Here is a 16,442-nt window from a genome sequence, read left to right as displayed (position 1 = left end):
AGTTTGCAATTTTAAGATTGAAATATAGTTCATAATTTACTAATTATAAAGAAAATTAAGTATCTTTTATCTTACCTTTAGTAATATCACCATCATAGTTCTGGAGTAGACCAGCATAAACCGGCAAAGTGTCACCTTTGAGTTGCTCACTCTGGGATCTATCATATGCTACCAACTCTTTTCTGCGAAAATACGAACGAATGTTAAAAATATCGTCGAAAAAAAAGCATGTTTATATCAACTTTACATAAGTTTTGCAGTTTATTGGTCATACAAATGTAAAGCTGTATCCTCAAATACACTGCAAATCAGTGGAGAAACACTGTTAATGTCTTAAGATAATTACTTTTAGACGTGTGTCTATCTTTTTGCGGCGTAAGTGCCTATAAAGTCTATGTATAATTTTTATGGTGTTTGTTGGCATCTCACCTGCACGCCAGCACCTTCTGTATGATCTTGGAAAGATCCTCGAAGTGGCTTTTGCTTTCGACGCAGTATTTGTGCGCAAGCGTCTGTATGACGCGGTTGATCTGCGCCGCGCCGAAGCCGGGCGGGTTGCTGTTTTCGTCCGCGCGCTCCACGCGATGCTCGCTTATCTTGTGCACCAGGGACTGCGAAAACAACATTTAAATTAGATGTTACTGTTAAAGTGCACAAATATGCTTAGAGAATTATACACGATTTTAACGTTTACGACGCTATTTACGTGGTCATGAATCACTTCGTTGAGTTAAACAACAATAAAGACAAGTGTGTCAGTACGCCGTAAAACATACAAACAATATGATGGTATTAAAACAGCGCGCCGAGTGGCAAACAATGATATACACTGCAATGATATACTTATAAGTTATAACTGACTTGATGCTATACAATTTAAAAATGTTATTAAGTACACTGTTTTCTTTCTTTTCTTCGCTATAAAACAAACATAGTACGTACCTCCAACACAGGTTTATTGGCAATCAGCTGCCTATAAACGCGGTCGGCCTTGTCCAGTAACGCACCGATAGTGTGTACGGTCTTCTTGCGTTCGTCGTCGCTCTCTATCGTATCGACGGCGCAGCACGGCCGAGCCGTCAGCGTGTACTCGAACTTGGCGTACTTGCAGAAACCGCACGCGTGACACAGGAACGGATCCTTCTCGTCGTAGTTTATGGCGCTGCAAGACATATACAATATTAATGCTTTTTTGAAGAGTGTATCTGTCCCACTGCTGGGCAAAGTTATGTTTAATGAGTAGTAGTTGTATTTAATGTTGTTAGGTATTTGAATAATTTACCATAATCGAGTGAACTTTATAGGTATTTGGTTTGTTCTAGCAATTTAAACGTCACTACTGCGTGATAAAGAATACAATAGCAGTTAATTGATTTAAAATTTTTGTTTAAAAGCTAGAATTGAACCGAAACGGAATATGATGTATGTCTATAATTTTACAAGCAAAAGCTAATTACAAGTGTTGTCAAATGGAGTAGTAACTAGTAAGTTCTTACCGGCACTTGTGGCATTGGAACACATTCTCCCCGCAGTTGGCGCACACTCCGGGGTTCGCCGGCACGGACTGAGAGCAGCGAGGACATTGCAGAGATTCACCTGTCGTAAATAATATGTCAGAATAAGCTATTGAATGTATGCTTTTAGTAGTTCATGTTTAACCTTGTCAGTAATAAAACATAGTCTTCTTGCACTTCTTAGAAATATGTAACAATTTTCAACCATGAAAGACAAAAGAAAATAAATTGTCAACAACTGCTATTATAATTATTGATGTATAAAGAAGCGTTAGATAAAGTAAATTATTCTTAATAATGTGCTAATTTTATAATGAAAAACATGAAATAAGACACCAATACTCGGCCGCTTGGGGATTAAAGGGTTAATATATACATCTTAAATTAAGATGTATCACGGACGGTATATAGCTTTGATTATTCTCTTACCGGTGGCCTGCTGGTTCTCGTAGAAGTCAGCGTACTCCATCATGAGGTTGCACGCGACGATCGGCAGCGGGAAGTCCACGCGGACTTCAGACTGGCCCGACTGCAGCTGCACGCGCTTCGCCTTGTGCCACATGCCTGGGGGATAGACACTTATCTATGAACTCAAACTTTACTGGCCACGCTATTCTTGATAGTCTACTCACGTTACGAAGGAACGTCATCCGAGACGTCAAAATTGACCAATGGTGCCATTTACTTTTGTTAGTGTTATGCAATTAATTTGCTTATGAACGCAAACATAACATATCATTACCCATCTTATACTTATATACGAGAAAAAAACAAAAGGCTATGTACTGAACAAATTAAATTAATGGTCACTTTCGATTCCTGGCTGTTCTTATAACATTTCAGATCGTTCTTGTAACAGCACTGATTGTTCTTGTTACACTTCTCCATAGTGTAACTGTTGTCCACTCACCAGGTTTATTCTTCAGCTCCTGCACGGCCTGGACGGTGCGGTTGTTGTAATAGAAGTTGATGGTGCGCACCATCTTGCTGCGCTTGATGTCGCCGATGCGGAGCGAGATGCGAGATATCGTGTGACTGCTCACCAGCTTCACTATCTGTGTCGTGGTAGTGAATTTCGAGTCGATCTGAAAACATGAGAATGATGCTATAATTATTTAAACCCAAGTGTATAGTTACAAAAATAGGTCAATATTTTGGAAGTAAATATATTATTAATTTATATTTTGGATAAAATCTACCAAATACTGCATTTGTTTCATAGTTTATAGTTATCTAAAGTTTTTTTAGTTCCATTCTCTTCTGACATAGTTCTGAAATATATATGCTACTTATTTATTTAACATGAATAGGGCTTTATTTGTTTTAGTTCTTTTACTACACTAAAAACTTTAACACGTATGTACGTTATTTGATGACTTATGGAATGTAATTAACATTCCATAAGTCATCAAATAACACACATTTGTCATCCCAATTATGCCCTAGTCTATGGATAACCTTTCTGTATCTTATACAATACCTACTACACGCATAAATTAATTTGGCACCCGTTTCCCTAAAATCTCCTTTAAAAAAGCTGCCTAGTTAACTTCAACGTGCTATACATACCTTGATAGTAGGCAGTTTGATGGTCGCCATGGGTAGTTCAGGGTTGTTGCAGACGAGGCACGGCTCGGATTCGAGATAGTATCCGTCGAGCTCGACGAAGGCGCCTAACGCGGCGTACAGCGCGGCGTTGCCGTGCGACGAGAGCACCGCGTTCTGATTGCGGAGTAGTTCCACTGCACTGCCTATGTATTTCTGTTGAAAAGATATTTACAATAAGTATTGGTGGCGATATTATAAACAACGATGTCAATACTTGGATATGGCATACGTCATCAAAACTGTACCAATGTTTTTGCATGCTAAATGTGTATCGAGAAAATATTGTCGTCCTTTTTGTCTTACAGCAATAGCATATACTACTTTCTCTTTCACTCATTTTACGCTTTCAATGCATATTTTACGTAATCAATGCATTAAACACGTCCGACTGTCACCGCGTCCTAAGGCACACTGCTCTCAGATGAGGGTGACACATTTTCGCTCTGACGATTGTATGGAATGCCTTTTCTAAAGGTTATAATTCTATGATTATAAATTGATGTAACGTCACTCTTAAATCATACAATTAAAAACTGATAAAATCTCTTGTTAACAAAATTAAAAAACAGACAGGTATGATAACTTACGTCAATGCCTGTTTACTATATAAGTTAGCTCCAAGAAAATCATAAAAATGTTCATCTATTTTTTGTTTGATTTACCGCTTGACGATTAGGTTTCATAATTTCATAGAAAATAGTTACATCTATTTTATGTTCGAAAGTTCACAACATAACATAATGTATTTTACCTCAGTATCAATATTAGGTGTCTTGAGTGTGAAGTATCCGAGTAGGTCCACAAACTGCGCCGCCTTGCGTCCATACTGCGGCAGCGACGGCCACAGACCCCATAGCAGTGACACGAGCGACGATTGGTCTGATTGCGACGAGTTGCTAACAAAAACATTTTGTATTCATTAAAATAACAGATTTTTAGTAGTTCTTAAAAGTTCATGAGTTCGAAAGAGTATTCTTTTCGAAGGCAGGATCTATTATGACTTCAAGAGTATAGGAATTTTAATACTATTCATGAGTTGAAATATTTCCATGCTAAGCGTCCGTCAGGCGGATAAAGGCGCCAACCCACCGCGGCGCACGCGCGGATTTATTTCTTTGACTACGTGGGTCAACGTTTCCACTGCCTATGTACACGCTTCCGTGTATCCCGTGCATACAGGTCAGTTAACAAGAGCTGGCACGATCAACACATTTAAACATTGCGCTTGTGTAGTGTCTATGAATAAGCGCGTGGCGTGACGTCGTACTACATACGCATCATAAAAAGTCTGTCAGTCTCTCTCGCGCGCGGTCTATCTTATGAGCGTGACGGGGACAGTTATTGTTTTTCTTATACTACTGTTTATAAATACAGCGTGATGTTACAAGTCGGCAACGTGTGATCGGCGTGCGGCCAGGGTTCGGAACCGTACGATAGTTATCGTACACATACGATAATTTTGTGCGTACGTACGATGTACGATAGCATATTATTATCGTACGCAGATTATACGATAATTTTTATCATGATGAAAACATATTATATTTTTAAACATACTGTATAGTGAAATTGCATAAGTGTGAGCACTGTGAACGAGCCAGCTTTAGTTAACTGATCTATAGCATGCGTAGCGTGGCCAGCGTTGAGCTACGTGTGCACCATATTCGAGCAAGCTACGTGAGTCAATTCGTGCGTAGCGTGTCCGTGGGTTGCAGTGGAAACAGTCACATATATTTTCTTACAAAGCGAAGCTTGACGCACGTGCGTAGCCTCTCCGTGCGGCGCGGTGGAATGGAGCCCTTATTTAAATTACAGAAGAGATTTACATCATCACTGAAATGTCAAATTTACAAAGAGCGCGTTCATACCGAATAATAGTTTATTGCAACTGGTGAATATAACGCCATATTTTAATGTTGCATTGACGATTTATTATCTTCGTAGCTAGCTTCGTAGCATAGTTTCATTTAGTAAAAAGACAACATTATAACAGTTCTTTATAACTCACTTGTAAATAGCCAGAAGCAAGGCGTGGGCCTGCCAGCGTACAGCTGTAGAATTCGTCTCAAGGAGGAATGCCTTTACGAAGAGTTTCAGTTCTTCTTGTGGCACCTAAAAAAAAGACAATAATATAATGTTGTTGATGAAAGTGCTTGGATTTATTCGTCATAGGGAGCCTGAAAAAAACCAATTTAAATTTTTCCTTGTATATACAGGGTGTAACAAAAACAAGTGATAATACTTTAGGGTGTGTACGTGTTTAAAGCTTACAAAATACATTTTAACGAAAATATATTTTGTAAGCTTTTTATAATACAAACAACGTATCGTCCGTATGATATTATATCCAAAAGTTTCTTAAAACACATATCCTTCTGTATACAGCTTCTTGCTTTATCATCAAAGACAAAAGGAAATCAATAGAATTTTTTAAAGCACGCAGATAAGTGTTAGTACTCACGAATTAGACTATATAAATCACATACCTGTTTCAATATCTGCTGCACGAGCTGCGGCACTCGTGACTCCTGGAACTTGGAGCCGTCCGACACCACGTCACTGTCCGCGCTGCGTTCGCGTTCGCTCCAATCGCTTGAACCCTGCACCAGACATAAAGACTTTTATAAAAACTCATGTATAATTATTGATTGTAATAATCTTCTCGCTGACAGTTCAAGATACCGTCTTTTGCTGCCCGTAACTGACTCTGGTACTGTCTAGTTTCTAATAATAATCAGAAACAAATGTGAGCTTTGCGAATAGAACGCATTATGAATTGAAAAATGTTGACATATATTTCAATATATTTCAAGTCAATATTTGGGTATGACGTGAACATACTGTCGAAGTCATAATATTATGTTGCTGTTCAATCTGTATTTTAGTTTCATTTTATGCATAAACTTGTTGTATTTTACCTTAGCAGGTTGTGCGGGTTGCGCAGGCGCGGCCGCGGCACTCGCAGCGGGGGCGCACAACGCAGCTTGCAGCAGTTGGAGCAGCGTTGGCGCGACGTGCGGGTGCAGGCGGCGCGCGCACCGCACCAGCCACGCCAGAGTATCGCGGCGCTCCGACAGGCACGCCACCTGCCAGTTGCCCGTGCGAGCGCTCACGATCTCCGCGCACGCCTGCATGATAAGTTTAATTATGACAAGTTAACAACAACCTTGAAACTGAAAGGTAATCGAAAATTTTAAGAACAACCTGGAACTAACCAACCCGAGACAATAAGGGACCGTCCATAAAGAGTGTCACACCTAAAGAGGGGGGGAGGGTGTCGGCGAAGTGTGACATGGTGTGACAAGGAGGGGGGAAGGCGTGCTAAGATTTTGACATCACATATTAAATTTTATAAATTGAAAAGCGAAATTTAAATTATTGAGTTGGTGAAGAACACAAGGGCACAGTATAGCAATATAACATATCCCAAAGATAGTGAAACGAATGTACGTGCACGTACACACCCTAAAGTATTATCACTTATTTTTGTTACACCCTGTATATAATTTTATGTGTGATAATATGTATAATATAAGTATATTATAATATTATACAATATATATTTTATAAGTATAATATATATTTATTATTTTTTTCTGTCTTTTCCTCTTTCAACTCGACTGGCACCTATACAACTTTGTCCTTGTATCGCCCAAAGGTTAACTGGTAGATAATGCCATACGGCATTAAGTCCACCTTTGTACCTATATTATGTGCATAAAGTTTTTAAAATAAATAAATATGTAAATATAACACGCTGATTAAACAGATTAAATGATAACATTTGCATTACAAGCACAATATTTTATTTTTATTTTATTTCCCGTTTCGTGACAACCCTGGCATATCTGCTCGGTGCCTGTCATCGGTGGCGGCATCGTGCGACATCAAAGGCGTTTCGTTACTGTAGGGACTAATATTGCTATACTGTGATAAGGGAAAGGGTCTGACATGTGACCACTAAAGGTGGGAAAAATCATGACAATCGTGTGACGTAATTTATGATTATCATTAAAAACTATCACCAAAGATGACAAATGCATACATATAAATTTTCACAGCATTCACTATTTAAAGTATATATAGATATTATATATTAAAGTTATAATTAAATATTATATTTCATACTTTTCCCTACAACTCACCTTAAGATGGTCCATGAGTTTTACAAGCTTATCGTAGGCCGGGTCAGTGCCTAGCAGCGCCTTGGCGGCGTTAAGGTGCGTGTCGAGTGCGTGCACGTCGCGCAGTTGGCGGTAGCGTTCGCGCGTGCCGCACAGAAGTAGCAGGAGCTTGCGTACTTGTTTCCTGTTGTGATAAAAACATAATGATAATTACATTCTATTTGATTAATTATATTATTATTATATATTGTGATAATTATGTAATTATGCTACTCCAATATAAATTCGATAAAATAAGGTGCCAAGCCAAAGTAAACTTCTATGATGATAATAATGCGATAATGTCATAAAATAATACCTGAGCGGTGTCTGCTGGTTCATCATGTACTCGCACAGCAGCGTGCGCCAGCGCGCGTCGAAGTGGGCGGGGTCGCAGTGCTTGTGGATCTGGCACGGCAGCCGCAGCGCCATCTCCATCAGCAGTTGCGGGTAGTTGTCGAACACGTCGAGCGCGTGACCTACAATGAGTTATTATTATAAGAGAGAGCAATAGAAGATTTCACTGAGCCAGTAATAAAGACACTCAAGCACAAAATCACTTTTTAACAAAATAAGTGTGATAAATAAGAGATAGGAACTCTATACTCTTTTCTACAAGATATGAAACATTCACCCACATAATGTGCTACTTTATAACATGTTGTGCAACTAATAATATTAGTTGCACAACATGTTATAAAGTAAATAATATAAAATTACTCACTCTTAACATATTCTTTGACAAAGAACGGTTGCATATCAGGCAGTGGCTGCGGCGGTTGTGGCTTCAACAGAGTTTGTTGTCCGGGTGTAGAGCTAGATGATGCTAGATTGTGAAAACATTTTTATTATACTTTAGAAATGTTGTCTACTTTAAAAATTAAATTTAACAGCATTATTCTAAGCAACTTGTTATTGTTAATAGGCAATATTTTTATTAGTAGTAGGTACAGCAGTATTCTTACTTGGCGCATGCTCCTTCCAATACGGAAGCATAGCGGCAAGGACGCCATAGAAGTGTTCCGGCGCGCCCGCACGCACAAGGGCGGCGGCCGCGAGTCGAGACACATGCGCCGCGCACGCCGCCCCACCCACTTCAGCCCGCGCCGCGCCCGCACCACTAGCGCCGCACGTCTTCCAGCGTGCCATGAGGACGCCTGAGAAATTAATGTAATTTTTGTTTGCATTAAATAGGCTTCTAATTGGTAAAATGTATTATATTATGATACATTGTCATTAACAAATCACTTTTAAATATAAACAATAAAATCACTCACTCAGCACACGCATGATGACAAGCTGCAGTTCACGGCGGTTAGTACGCTCGTGAACGGGCGGGGCTACACGCTCGCCAGTCACGCGCTCGCCCTGAGCGTCCAACTCCGACACTAGCAACTCCAAGCGCATTATAGCCAGCTGCAACTCGCGCCTCTCCGCTTGCTCCTCACCGGTAGCGTCATCGGCCTTCATTCCCAGTTCTGACACGAGGGCGTCGAGTAGACGCTCCAGTACAACTCTGTCACCTTCTACGCTCGAGTCGAGATCTCCAGCTAACATAAGGATCACCTAGAATAATTTTATGGATATTAGTACCGGTACGAATACAAGTTTTTCTGGACATTAGTTGAAAAGTTATCATAGAGTATATTTTTATATACCTGAACAAACGGTATGGCTCTAACACCGGGCAGTGTCCTGAGGGTCGGCAATGCGTCGAGCGCCGCCGAGAGTAGCGAGAGACGCAGTGCGTGCAACTTCCTAGCTTCATTCTCAACTTCGACGACGCGAGAGGTCGATGCCACTGGCTGGGAAGAACTCGATGGACCCGCTGTTGAAACATACTTTATATAAATACTTGCTTATTATTAACGGCCAATTTCTATAGCTGATGATATCAAATTCCTGTGCACAGTTACCGTGACAATGTTTGTAACCTTTTACGTCCAGTTTAACAATATTTAACGTAGAATGGTATAAACACGTTATGAAGCAATGATAATTAAATCTTGTTACGAAGCTCGGCCATCAAGATTACATTATTTGAATTATGTTATATGCGACTGAAAAACTTAAACGTGACATGTGGTTACAATGTTACGTATGTTGGTAAAAATAAGATAGATATATTTCTACGGTTATAGATAAATACATGTAGATGTGTGACGTGTTAGTATAAAGATGCACTAGTATTCTAATGTTTATACTTGTTAATTCGCGTATAAATAGTACTAGCCTGCGACAGCCAGAGGTGCATCGTCTATGGTAGTGTTGGCCATAGAGCCAGAGGCTACCGCGATGTCGCCTAAAAAATTCCATGTGTATACATATACATAAACGGTACATATAATATATTGTAAATAAATCGCTAGAAACTAAGATACAAACAAAACTAGTCGTATAATAAAACACTTGTCTGTAAAAGTAAAAATATACAATACACATAACTAAAATACAAAATATTCACTTCGCTTTCCGTTCGGGCAATAGCACCGAGATAGCCATACATTAAAATACACATAATAGGGTCTTATATTACAGTAACCTCAATAAAGCTCCAACTCACCGTAAGCGCTGCTCCGTCCGGACGCTCCGCCGATGCTGTCGGCGCCGGATCCGCCGCTGTCGGACGCGGCCGAGCCGGCCGGATCCGCGGGCGACGTGCGTAAAGTGCTGCCGTCAGTCGCCGCTGTGCTGCCTTCGTCGTCCGATCTAAAGCAAAGCGTCATTGTTACTACAGCAAAATTACGGAGTACGGACCCACATTTTAAAATATCGTTTTTTTCTCTGCTATTTATAAAATCAGGTTTAGTTTTCATGAAAATTATTATCGCCCTTGTTTGCAAACAAATTGTGAGTAATTGCACAGATTTCAAATATTAAAACTGGTCGTAGTTTTTTTCTTTTACATTATACACTTTTTTCTGGTAACTATATTAACTTAGGACCTTGTTTATAAAAATCCAGATAAATATACGGACGCTTGTAGCACTATCTCACACATAAACGTTGTCTTTGTCCTTTGTAACAATTTTGTAAAAAAGGCGCTCACAATACACATCTACTATGATACTATTCTGAAACTTCTGTTTTGTGTTCAATTTTTTATTCGATTTTGTTTACCCAGTAGGCGACGCGGCATCAGCGTGATCCGCAGTGTCGGCGTCGGCGGGGGCGGAGGGTGCGGGCACGGGGGGCGCGGGAGCGGGCGCGCGCCGGCCCTGCTCCTGTAGTGACAGAGCTATCGCCAGCTCCACCATCGTCTCGTCGTCCGCGTCAGCTGGTATGTCGAGTAGAGCTTCTAAGCCTAGAGATAATTTCACAATTAATTAAGGCGAATAATTGCTAGTGTAATATTGTAGTTTTAGATCTAGCAAGACAATACAAGCACAATAAATTGACCTCGTGTATCATGTAATATTATCGAATAGTAAATCTACCGCTAATGTCATAATTTTCTTTCTGCTTTTCTTCCACCTGAAACACTTTAAAGTTATTTTTTTTTATTTACCTCCATCGGGCGCCAACAGCATGGGTTCGAGGGCGTCGTCCACGTCCATAAACTGATGGTCCTGTTGATCGTCGCGTGCCGCTAGCTCCGCCTCTGACGTCACCGCCTCCGTGATCGCAGCTGCGGGCTGAGCCGCCGCAGCGCCTATGTTTCGAAAGAGGACGTTAGGCACGTAAACGCGATAACTCACCGTTTATTTACTTTAGTTTTACAATAATTCTCCTATATGTTTTCTATGGGCCTGTACTCTATCTGTCAGATGAGTTGTGGTTAGCCTATCCGGCACTCATCAGGAAGTTGTGAAATGGACCCTAAGCGTTGCAAAACAGTAACTGCAATACAGTGACGAAGGGTGAATATTTTCGGAAGTCAAGCCGGAGTAAAAAATTTACTTACCAAAATATAATTAAATGACATGCTTTTTATTTTCAAAACTAAGTTTGGAAAACAAAGTTTCCTTCGACAACAAATAATCTGTCAGACAACAGTATTTCTGAATTAATGCCATATTTTCCGAACTACACGATTACATCAGTACGTCTCACAATTCACAAATATCACAATACAAATTAATTTAATTCACGACACTCTTCTAACGCTAAAAGTAAAGTTGTTTACAAACACACTATCCGCCATATTAAATTCGAATCATAACAATTTTACTTCATGACTCATATTTCTTGCTTGCACTTGTGCATTGCTAATTACGTGCCTTTCTCCGTAATAACTCGTAAGGTATCGGGTTATTTCCGAGTATATTTCGCGCGTGCTAGAACGAGACAGAACATGACGATCGATTCACAGGAATGAAAAGGACAGATGCTTACTATGAACTGTCGTTCTATGGAAAAATAACCCGCTAATTTACCGGCTTGATTCTTTGCGCCTGTACAATGCATTGCCATTTAAAATTTGTAGACGATTCATTATTATTAAGTAATTCAAACTATTTCAAGTGGGAGAAAAATTTATTGAATATAAAATTGTGAATTAAAAGTTTTTTAAGTAGACCGTATGTAAAATATTCATTAGATAAAAATGTCGTTGGCCCATAGATTAGATTTTTCTAAGAGAAGCCGACGGGAATCGGGTTATATGGACTCTTCGCCACTGCTGCAATATTTATGTATGCTTATAAGACTTAATTGAAAAAAAAATGTGCATCATTACTACTACATATCTAGCCTTACCTTTTTTCTTTACAAATACGTGCTTTATTCTAATTTTAGAAGTTCCAGAAATTAACAAGATGAGGCAAAACTAGACTATTTTAGGTCCGACAACAAAATACCTGGAGTATTCGGTGGGGAAGGTATGTATACGCGCCGCCTCTTCACTCGCGGCCGTAGGACACGCATGAGCGCCGACTTGGCACCGAAACTGATAGTCTGGTCCTCAGCCAAAAGGAGCGACAGGTATATTTGGTTTCCGAAGTCGATCTGCGAATAGAAAAAGTGTATTTAGACTATTTTCGCCATTAAAGTTTTGATTATCCCTAAATATGCACAAAAGAAATATGCAACAAGTGTGCGCTGTGGTGCAGTACGCAAGTTTGGGCGAATTCACTTACACGCACTGAGTATTGTTTACAATCTTAAATAGAACCAATTTTATATAGGCATTTGATACCAATTTTTTTGCCAGTGAGACATTTGACTTGCATAGCATGCCCACGGCATATTTAAAAGAGCAATACGCTATATTATTCATATTAGTATGTACCATTTCACTATCAGCGTGCAGCTGGAACGCGTGCACAGTGTCTGCAAGCGCGTGTAGCGTATGCTCCACGTGCCGCAGCCCGTAAGTGAGCACGCCGCCCGCACCGCCCGCCACCGCCGCCGCACGACATGCTGCTAGCTTCCACAGCACGCCCGCAAGTAGAGCGACAAGGTGAGGCGATGACGCATCACCCGATTCCCGCCATAGGGTCGTCCAGTCGCCTGTGGTCAGTTAGATATTATAATTTATAGGTCTACTTATCATAATTTTCTAAGCAAAATATACGAGTAGGCAGCGATGACAAAAATCAACTTTAAATCTTATCTACGGTTAGTCAGTCTGTGTATTGGTATATAAGGTCCGTAACTCAAAACGAAGTCTATAATCTATATTTAAAATAAAGTAAAAAAAAATTATAACTGTTATAATAACAGTTACCCCCGTTACTATTAAATGTTTTGTATTAAATACAAAACATTGTCTTACTATCGCAATAACGAACCAGCGCCTAGTAGCTCAAAAAACATATTTTGAGTCCTTCAATAACAATTTTCATTGTGTAACATTTTTATTAGTAACGGAGATACGTAAAGGGCCAGTATTTTTATGATAAATAAATAAATAAATAAATAATACGCACCATCAGTGGGTTTAGCCGGCGTGGGGGCGCTGTACTTGACGAGATGCTGTGGCCTGGCGACGGCCACGCCCCGCGCCAGCAGCACCAGGCGGAAGTACGCCTCGGGGTCGATGTTGCGGGCGTCGGCCGTGTCGCGCAGCTCGAGCAGGGATGTGCTGACGTAGTCCAGTATAGCTTTGTCCTGTAGATATTAAAAAAGTTATAGATAATAATATGGAGAGAATCACCACTATAATTAAGTGAAACCATAGTCAAATGGGAAAAATATTCCTGAATGTCATTTACAAAACGGTTTTGAAATAAGTAAACAAACATTGAAACTACAATAATAATAATAATCAGTGCAATAATAATAATAATCAGTACAATAATAATAATAATCATAGAATAATAACAATCATTAGAATTTGATATTTATCATCCCTAATAATCATTAGCTCACCTTATGCTGATGATACTGGTTTTGATACAGCGCTCGCAGCAGGCACTGCGCACGCGCATGTAAGTGCGCAGACGCGGGCGCGCACAGCAGTTTGCGTGCCGCGTCCGCTCCCGCCTCCGCGCCGGCACCTGCGCCCGCGACTGTCGCACTCGCGCTTAGCTCGAGCGCCTCAAGTGCCGCACAGGCAACACGTTCGAGTGAGCTCGGACGCCAGGCACCCGCTCCGCCGTCGGACTCCTGTAGAAATCGCATAGTTAGTAAACTCGCAAAATAGTGCCTTGTTTCATTGTTTGCCACGATTTATAAGTTGTTTTCGTTAGTAGCTTTTCCTAAGTTCATGCCAAATAAAATAACTATATTTTAAATTTTGGTCTGAGATTGTTTGTCTTGGTACTTAAGAAAAAAATAAACGTCCGGAACATTAACTGAAGTAATAAAAATATAATATGTAAGCTGCATCATCATTCAAACGATGCGTTACCTGAGCGACTTTGCTTGTAGATGGGCAAGCGGATGGATCTTCGTTTTCTTCCGGCCAGCCGAATTGCTCTTTATTTTTGCCATAAACCTATACAAAAGAATTAGCTTTTAGCAATAATGTACTATAATGCACACAAAATTGTATTCCATAATTTCATTTACCGAATGTTTAGGAAACTAGTATTTGCCAAATAATATTTTACTCACTTTAACAGAATCTATCATGGTGACACCATCCGGATCTTGTGACGGGCCGAAAGTGATCACTAGCTTTTTGTCTGATTGCAGAGACTCCTCGCGGGTAAGTGGTATATCGAACCAGCGGCTTCGCACCACAATAGTCTGAATTGATCTTCCATATACCTAAAACAAAACAATAAATGAAAAATTGTATGAATGATAAACGAAGATTTATTTTTAGATGGTGAAGTTTAAAACTGTAACTCAACTACAAAGATTTTAATATTTTAGTCTGTTACTCGTGCTTACATTGTCAGGCTTTTTATTTGATGAGTAATTTAGACGCAAATAAGTTAAACATTCACATAAAATTTTAAATAAAGAACATAAACTAACCTCGACGTAGACCGGAGTGCGAGCGATGTCTTGGCTTCCCAACAAGACGCGAATACCACAAATAACCATATTGGGATCAGAGTTGGACACCTCCATTGTAAATCCACTCATTTTAGTCGACACCACGTAGAGACCTTAAAAATAAAACAGCATTGCAGTCTAGTAAAACCTATTCTCGTCAAGAAAAGGGCGAAATATCAACGCAATGACTTATGACGCGTAGGGCGTGTTTATTATATTATGTCATTGTTTATAGTAAGACATTATAATTTAATAATATTGAAAGGCATTGTTAAAATGAAATATGTATCTATGATGTCACCACTTTACCTCGAATAAACAGTTATAGTAATATAGTTGAATATAACCACAATGAAACTAAAAAATCATACCTGTGGTATTCAGCCTGTGTTTGATTTGTCCTGTATTGTAGACTTGCAGCAAGTCGTTCCCACCGAATTCAATATCGCTCATCGCGACACAGTGCTCGAAGAAGTCAATCGGGAATTGTGTTGCTCCGTTCGTAGTAGACTTTGTGACAGCCTAAAATGTTGTTAACAATATTACTACCGATTTAAATGGCTATCTGTAATCATCATTTCTAGGATCCAAAATATAAGATTTTATCTATACAGTTACAGTCGCTACTATACTTAAGCATTTTGATAAAATTTATTTTGTTTAAATTTTAATATGCTTTCAGTAATTTTCTTCTTACAATATTTACGGCGTATTCTAGCCTACTAAATTAACACTAGGTACTCTTTATTTGGCTACACGCTAGTGCGTACCTGTTGCTGTTTACGAGCGTGCGGCGTCAGGTGCGACGTGCGCGTGCGGCGCCGCGGTGCGTGCACGGGCTGTATGGCGGGCGACAGCCAATAGCCAGTCGCATCGGGGCTCGCGCAGTACATACGCAGGCTGCCGTCCTCGCACAGCAGTATGAGAGTACTCTTCTGCTCGCCGCCGCACCAGTGACGCACGGCTACCATGTCTGTGATCTTAGCTTTTGCTGGCACCACCTATGATTAAAATTTTCACCACATCAATTAAAGAACAATCTTATATATAAAAAGGGTTTTCAAATGTGTTAGTCGCGCTAAAACTCGAAAACGGCTGAACGGATTGGGCTGATTTTAGTCTTAAAATAATCGTAGAAGTCCAGGGAAGGTTTTAAAGTGACACGAAGTTCACCGGGACAGCTAGTAATTTTATAAATTAATAGAGCAAATACATAATTGTGTACCATTTTTTAAACATAAATTAAAATTGAAACTTTACAAGCTCATTAGTTTTTAACAATAAATAATAACCACTTTAAATATTTTCAGCCATTTCTTTTACAATATATACAATGGTTACTTATAAGCCGGCCCCTAAACGATCAATTGTCAATATCACGCTTCAATTTTATTGAACAGTTTATTTGACAATTAGATAGATAGCGCGCAATGTTCAATATCAACCCGACGGTCAATAATATTACGCAATAAAAGTGCTCGTCTAGGGATCTGCTAAGACACATACATAGTCAAAAAGATATAAATTCTTACCTTAATCTCCTGCACGTAAATGTTAGTGGGCGTCAACATGAGCACGACGGGCGTGTTGGAGGCCTGCGTAAGCGCAGTAACGAGTCCCGGATGCGCAGCCACCTCCGCCCACTGGCAGAGCGACTGCGCGCCGCTGCCCTTGCCACGCCCACCTTCCTTGGCGACCGGCACCGTCGACAGCGATATCATTGCTGTACCTAGTATAAAAGAAACTGTGTTTAGTATACAAAAAATAA

General features: G+C 39.9%; 1 protein-coding gene across 4 annotated transcripts in view; it reads right to left on the bottom strand.

The window, feature by feature from the left end:
- Nucleotides 1-16,442, bottom strand: part of LOC121729435 (protein purity of essence) — a 63,973-nt gene that overhangs the window by 14,907 nt on the left and 32,624 nt on the right. For 2 of the 4 annotated variants that reach the window (XM_042117948.1, XM_042117949.1), the window contains exons 42-72: nucleotides 16,207-16,403; nucleotides 15,445-15,675; nucleotides 15,046-15,196; nucleotides 14,654-14,787; nucleotides 14,285-14,440; nucleotides 14,079-14,165; nucleotides 13,598-13,834; nucleotides 13,156-13,336; nucleotides 12,516-12,736; nucleotides 12,085-12,232; nucleotides 10,794-10,937; nucleotides 10,406-10,589; nucleotides 9,849-9,994; nucleotides 9,519-9,587; nucleotides 8,944-9,113; nucleotides 8,563-8,851; nucleotides 8,251-8,442; nucleotides 8,010-8,111; nucleotides 7,605-7,764; nucleotides 7,268-7,430; nucleotides 6,041-6,250; nucleotides 5,609-5,722; nucleotides 5,131-5,234; nucleotides 3,874-4,018; nucleotides 3,084-3,275; nucleotides 2,425-2,599; nucleotides 1,944-2,078; nucleotides 1,497-1,596; nucleotides 943-1,162; nucleotides 430-611; nucleotides 76-182 (exon numbers count right to left, since the gene is read on the bottom strand). In XM_042117948.1, coding sequence (XP_041973882.1) covers nucleotides 76-182; nucleotides 430-611; nucleotides 943-1,162; nucleotides 1,497-1,596; nucleotides 1,944-2,078; nucleotides 2,425-2,599; nucleotides 3,084-3,275; nucleotides 3,874-4,018; nucleotides 5,131-5,234; nucleotides 5,609-5,722; nucleotides 6,041-6,250; nucleotides 7,268-7,430; nucleotides 7,605-7,764; nucleotides 8,010-8,111; nucleotides 8,251-8,442; nucleotides 8,563-8,851; nucleotides 8,944-9,113; nucleotides 9,519-9,587; nucleotides 9,849-9,994; nucleotides 10,406-10,589; nucleotides 10,794-10,937; nucleotides 12,085-12,232; nucleotides 12,516-12,736; nucleotides 13,156-13,336; nucleotides 13,598-13,834; nucleotides 14,079-14,165; nucleotides 14,285-14,440; nucleotides 14,654-14,787; nucleotides 15,046-15,196; nucleotides 15,445-15,675; nucleotides 16,207-16,403 — 5,046 coding nt within the window. The remainder of the gene's footprint in view (nucleotides 1-75; nucleotides 183-429; nucleotides 612-942; nucleotides 1,163-1,496; nucleotides 1,597-1,943; nucleotides 2,079-2,424; nucleotides 2,600-3,083; nucleotides 3,276-3,873; nucleotides 4,019-5,130; nucleotides 5,235-5,608; nucleotides 5,723-6,040; nucleotides 6,251-7,267; nucleotides 7,431-7,604; nucleotides 7,765-8,009; nucleotides 8,112-8,250; nucleotides 8,443-8,562; nucleotides 8,852-8,943; nucleotides 9,114-9,518; nucleotides 9,588-9,848; nucleotides 9,995-10,405; nucleotides 10,590-10,793; nucleotides 10,938-12,084; nucleotides 12,233-12,515; nucleotides 12,737-13,155; nucleotides 13,337-13,597; nucleotides 13,835-14,078; nucleotides 14,166-14,284; nucleotides 14,441-14,653; nucleotides 14,788-15,045; nucleotides 15,197-15,444; nucleotides 15,676-16,206; nucleotides 16,404-16,442) is intronic. The other 2 variants (XM_042117950.1, XM_042117952.1) reach the window with 1 other exon arrangement.

This window comes from Aricia agestis, chromosome 8, assembly GCF_905147365.1.
Source record: "Aricia agestis chromosome 8, ilAriAges1.1, whole genome shotgun sequence".
Lineage (NCBI taxonomy): Eukaryota > Metazoa > Arthropoda > Insecta > Lepidoptera > Lycaenidae > Aricia > Aricia agestis.
This window is presented reverse-complemented; position numbering and strand designations above follow the sequence as displayed.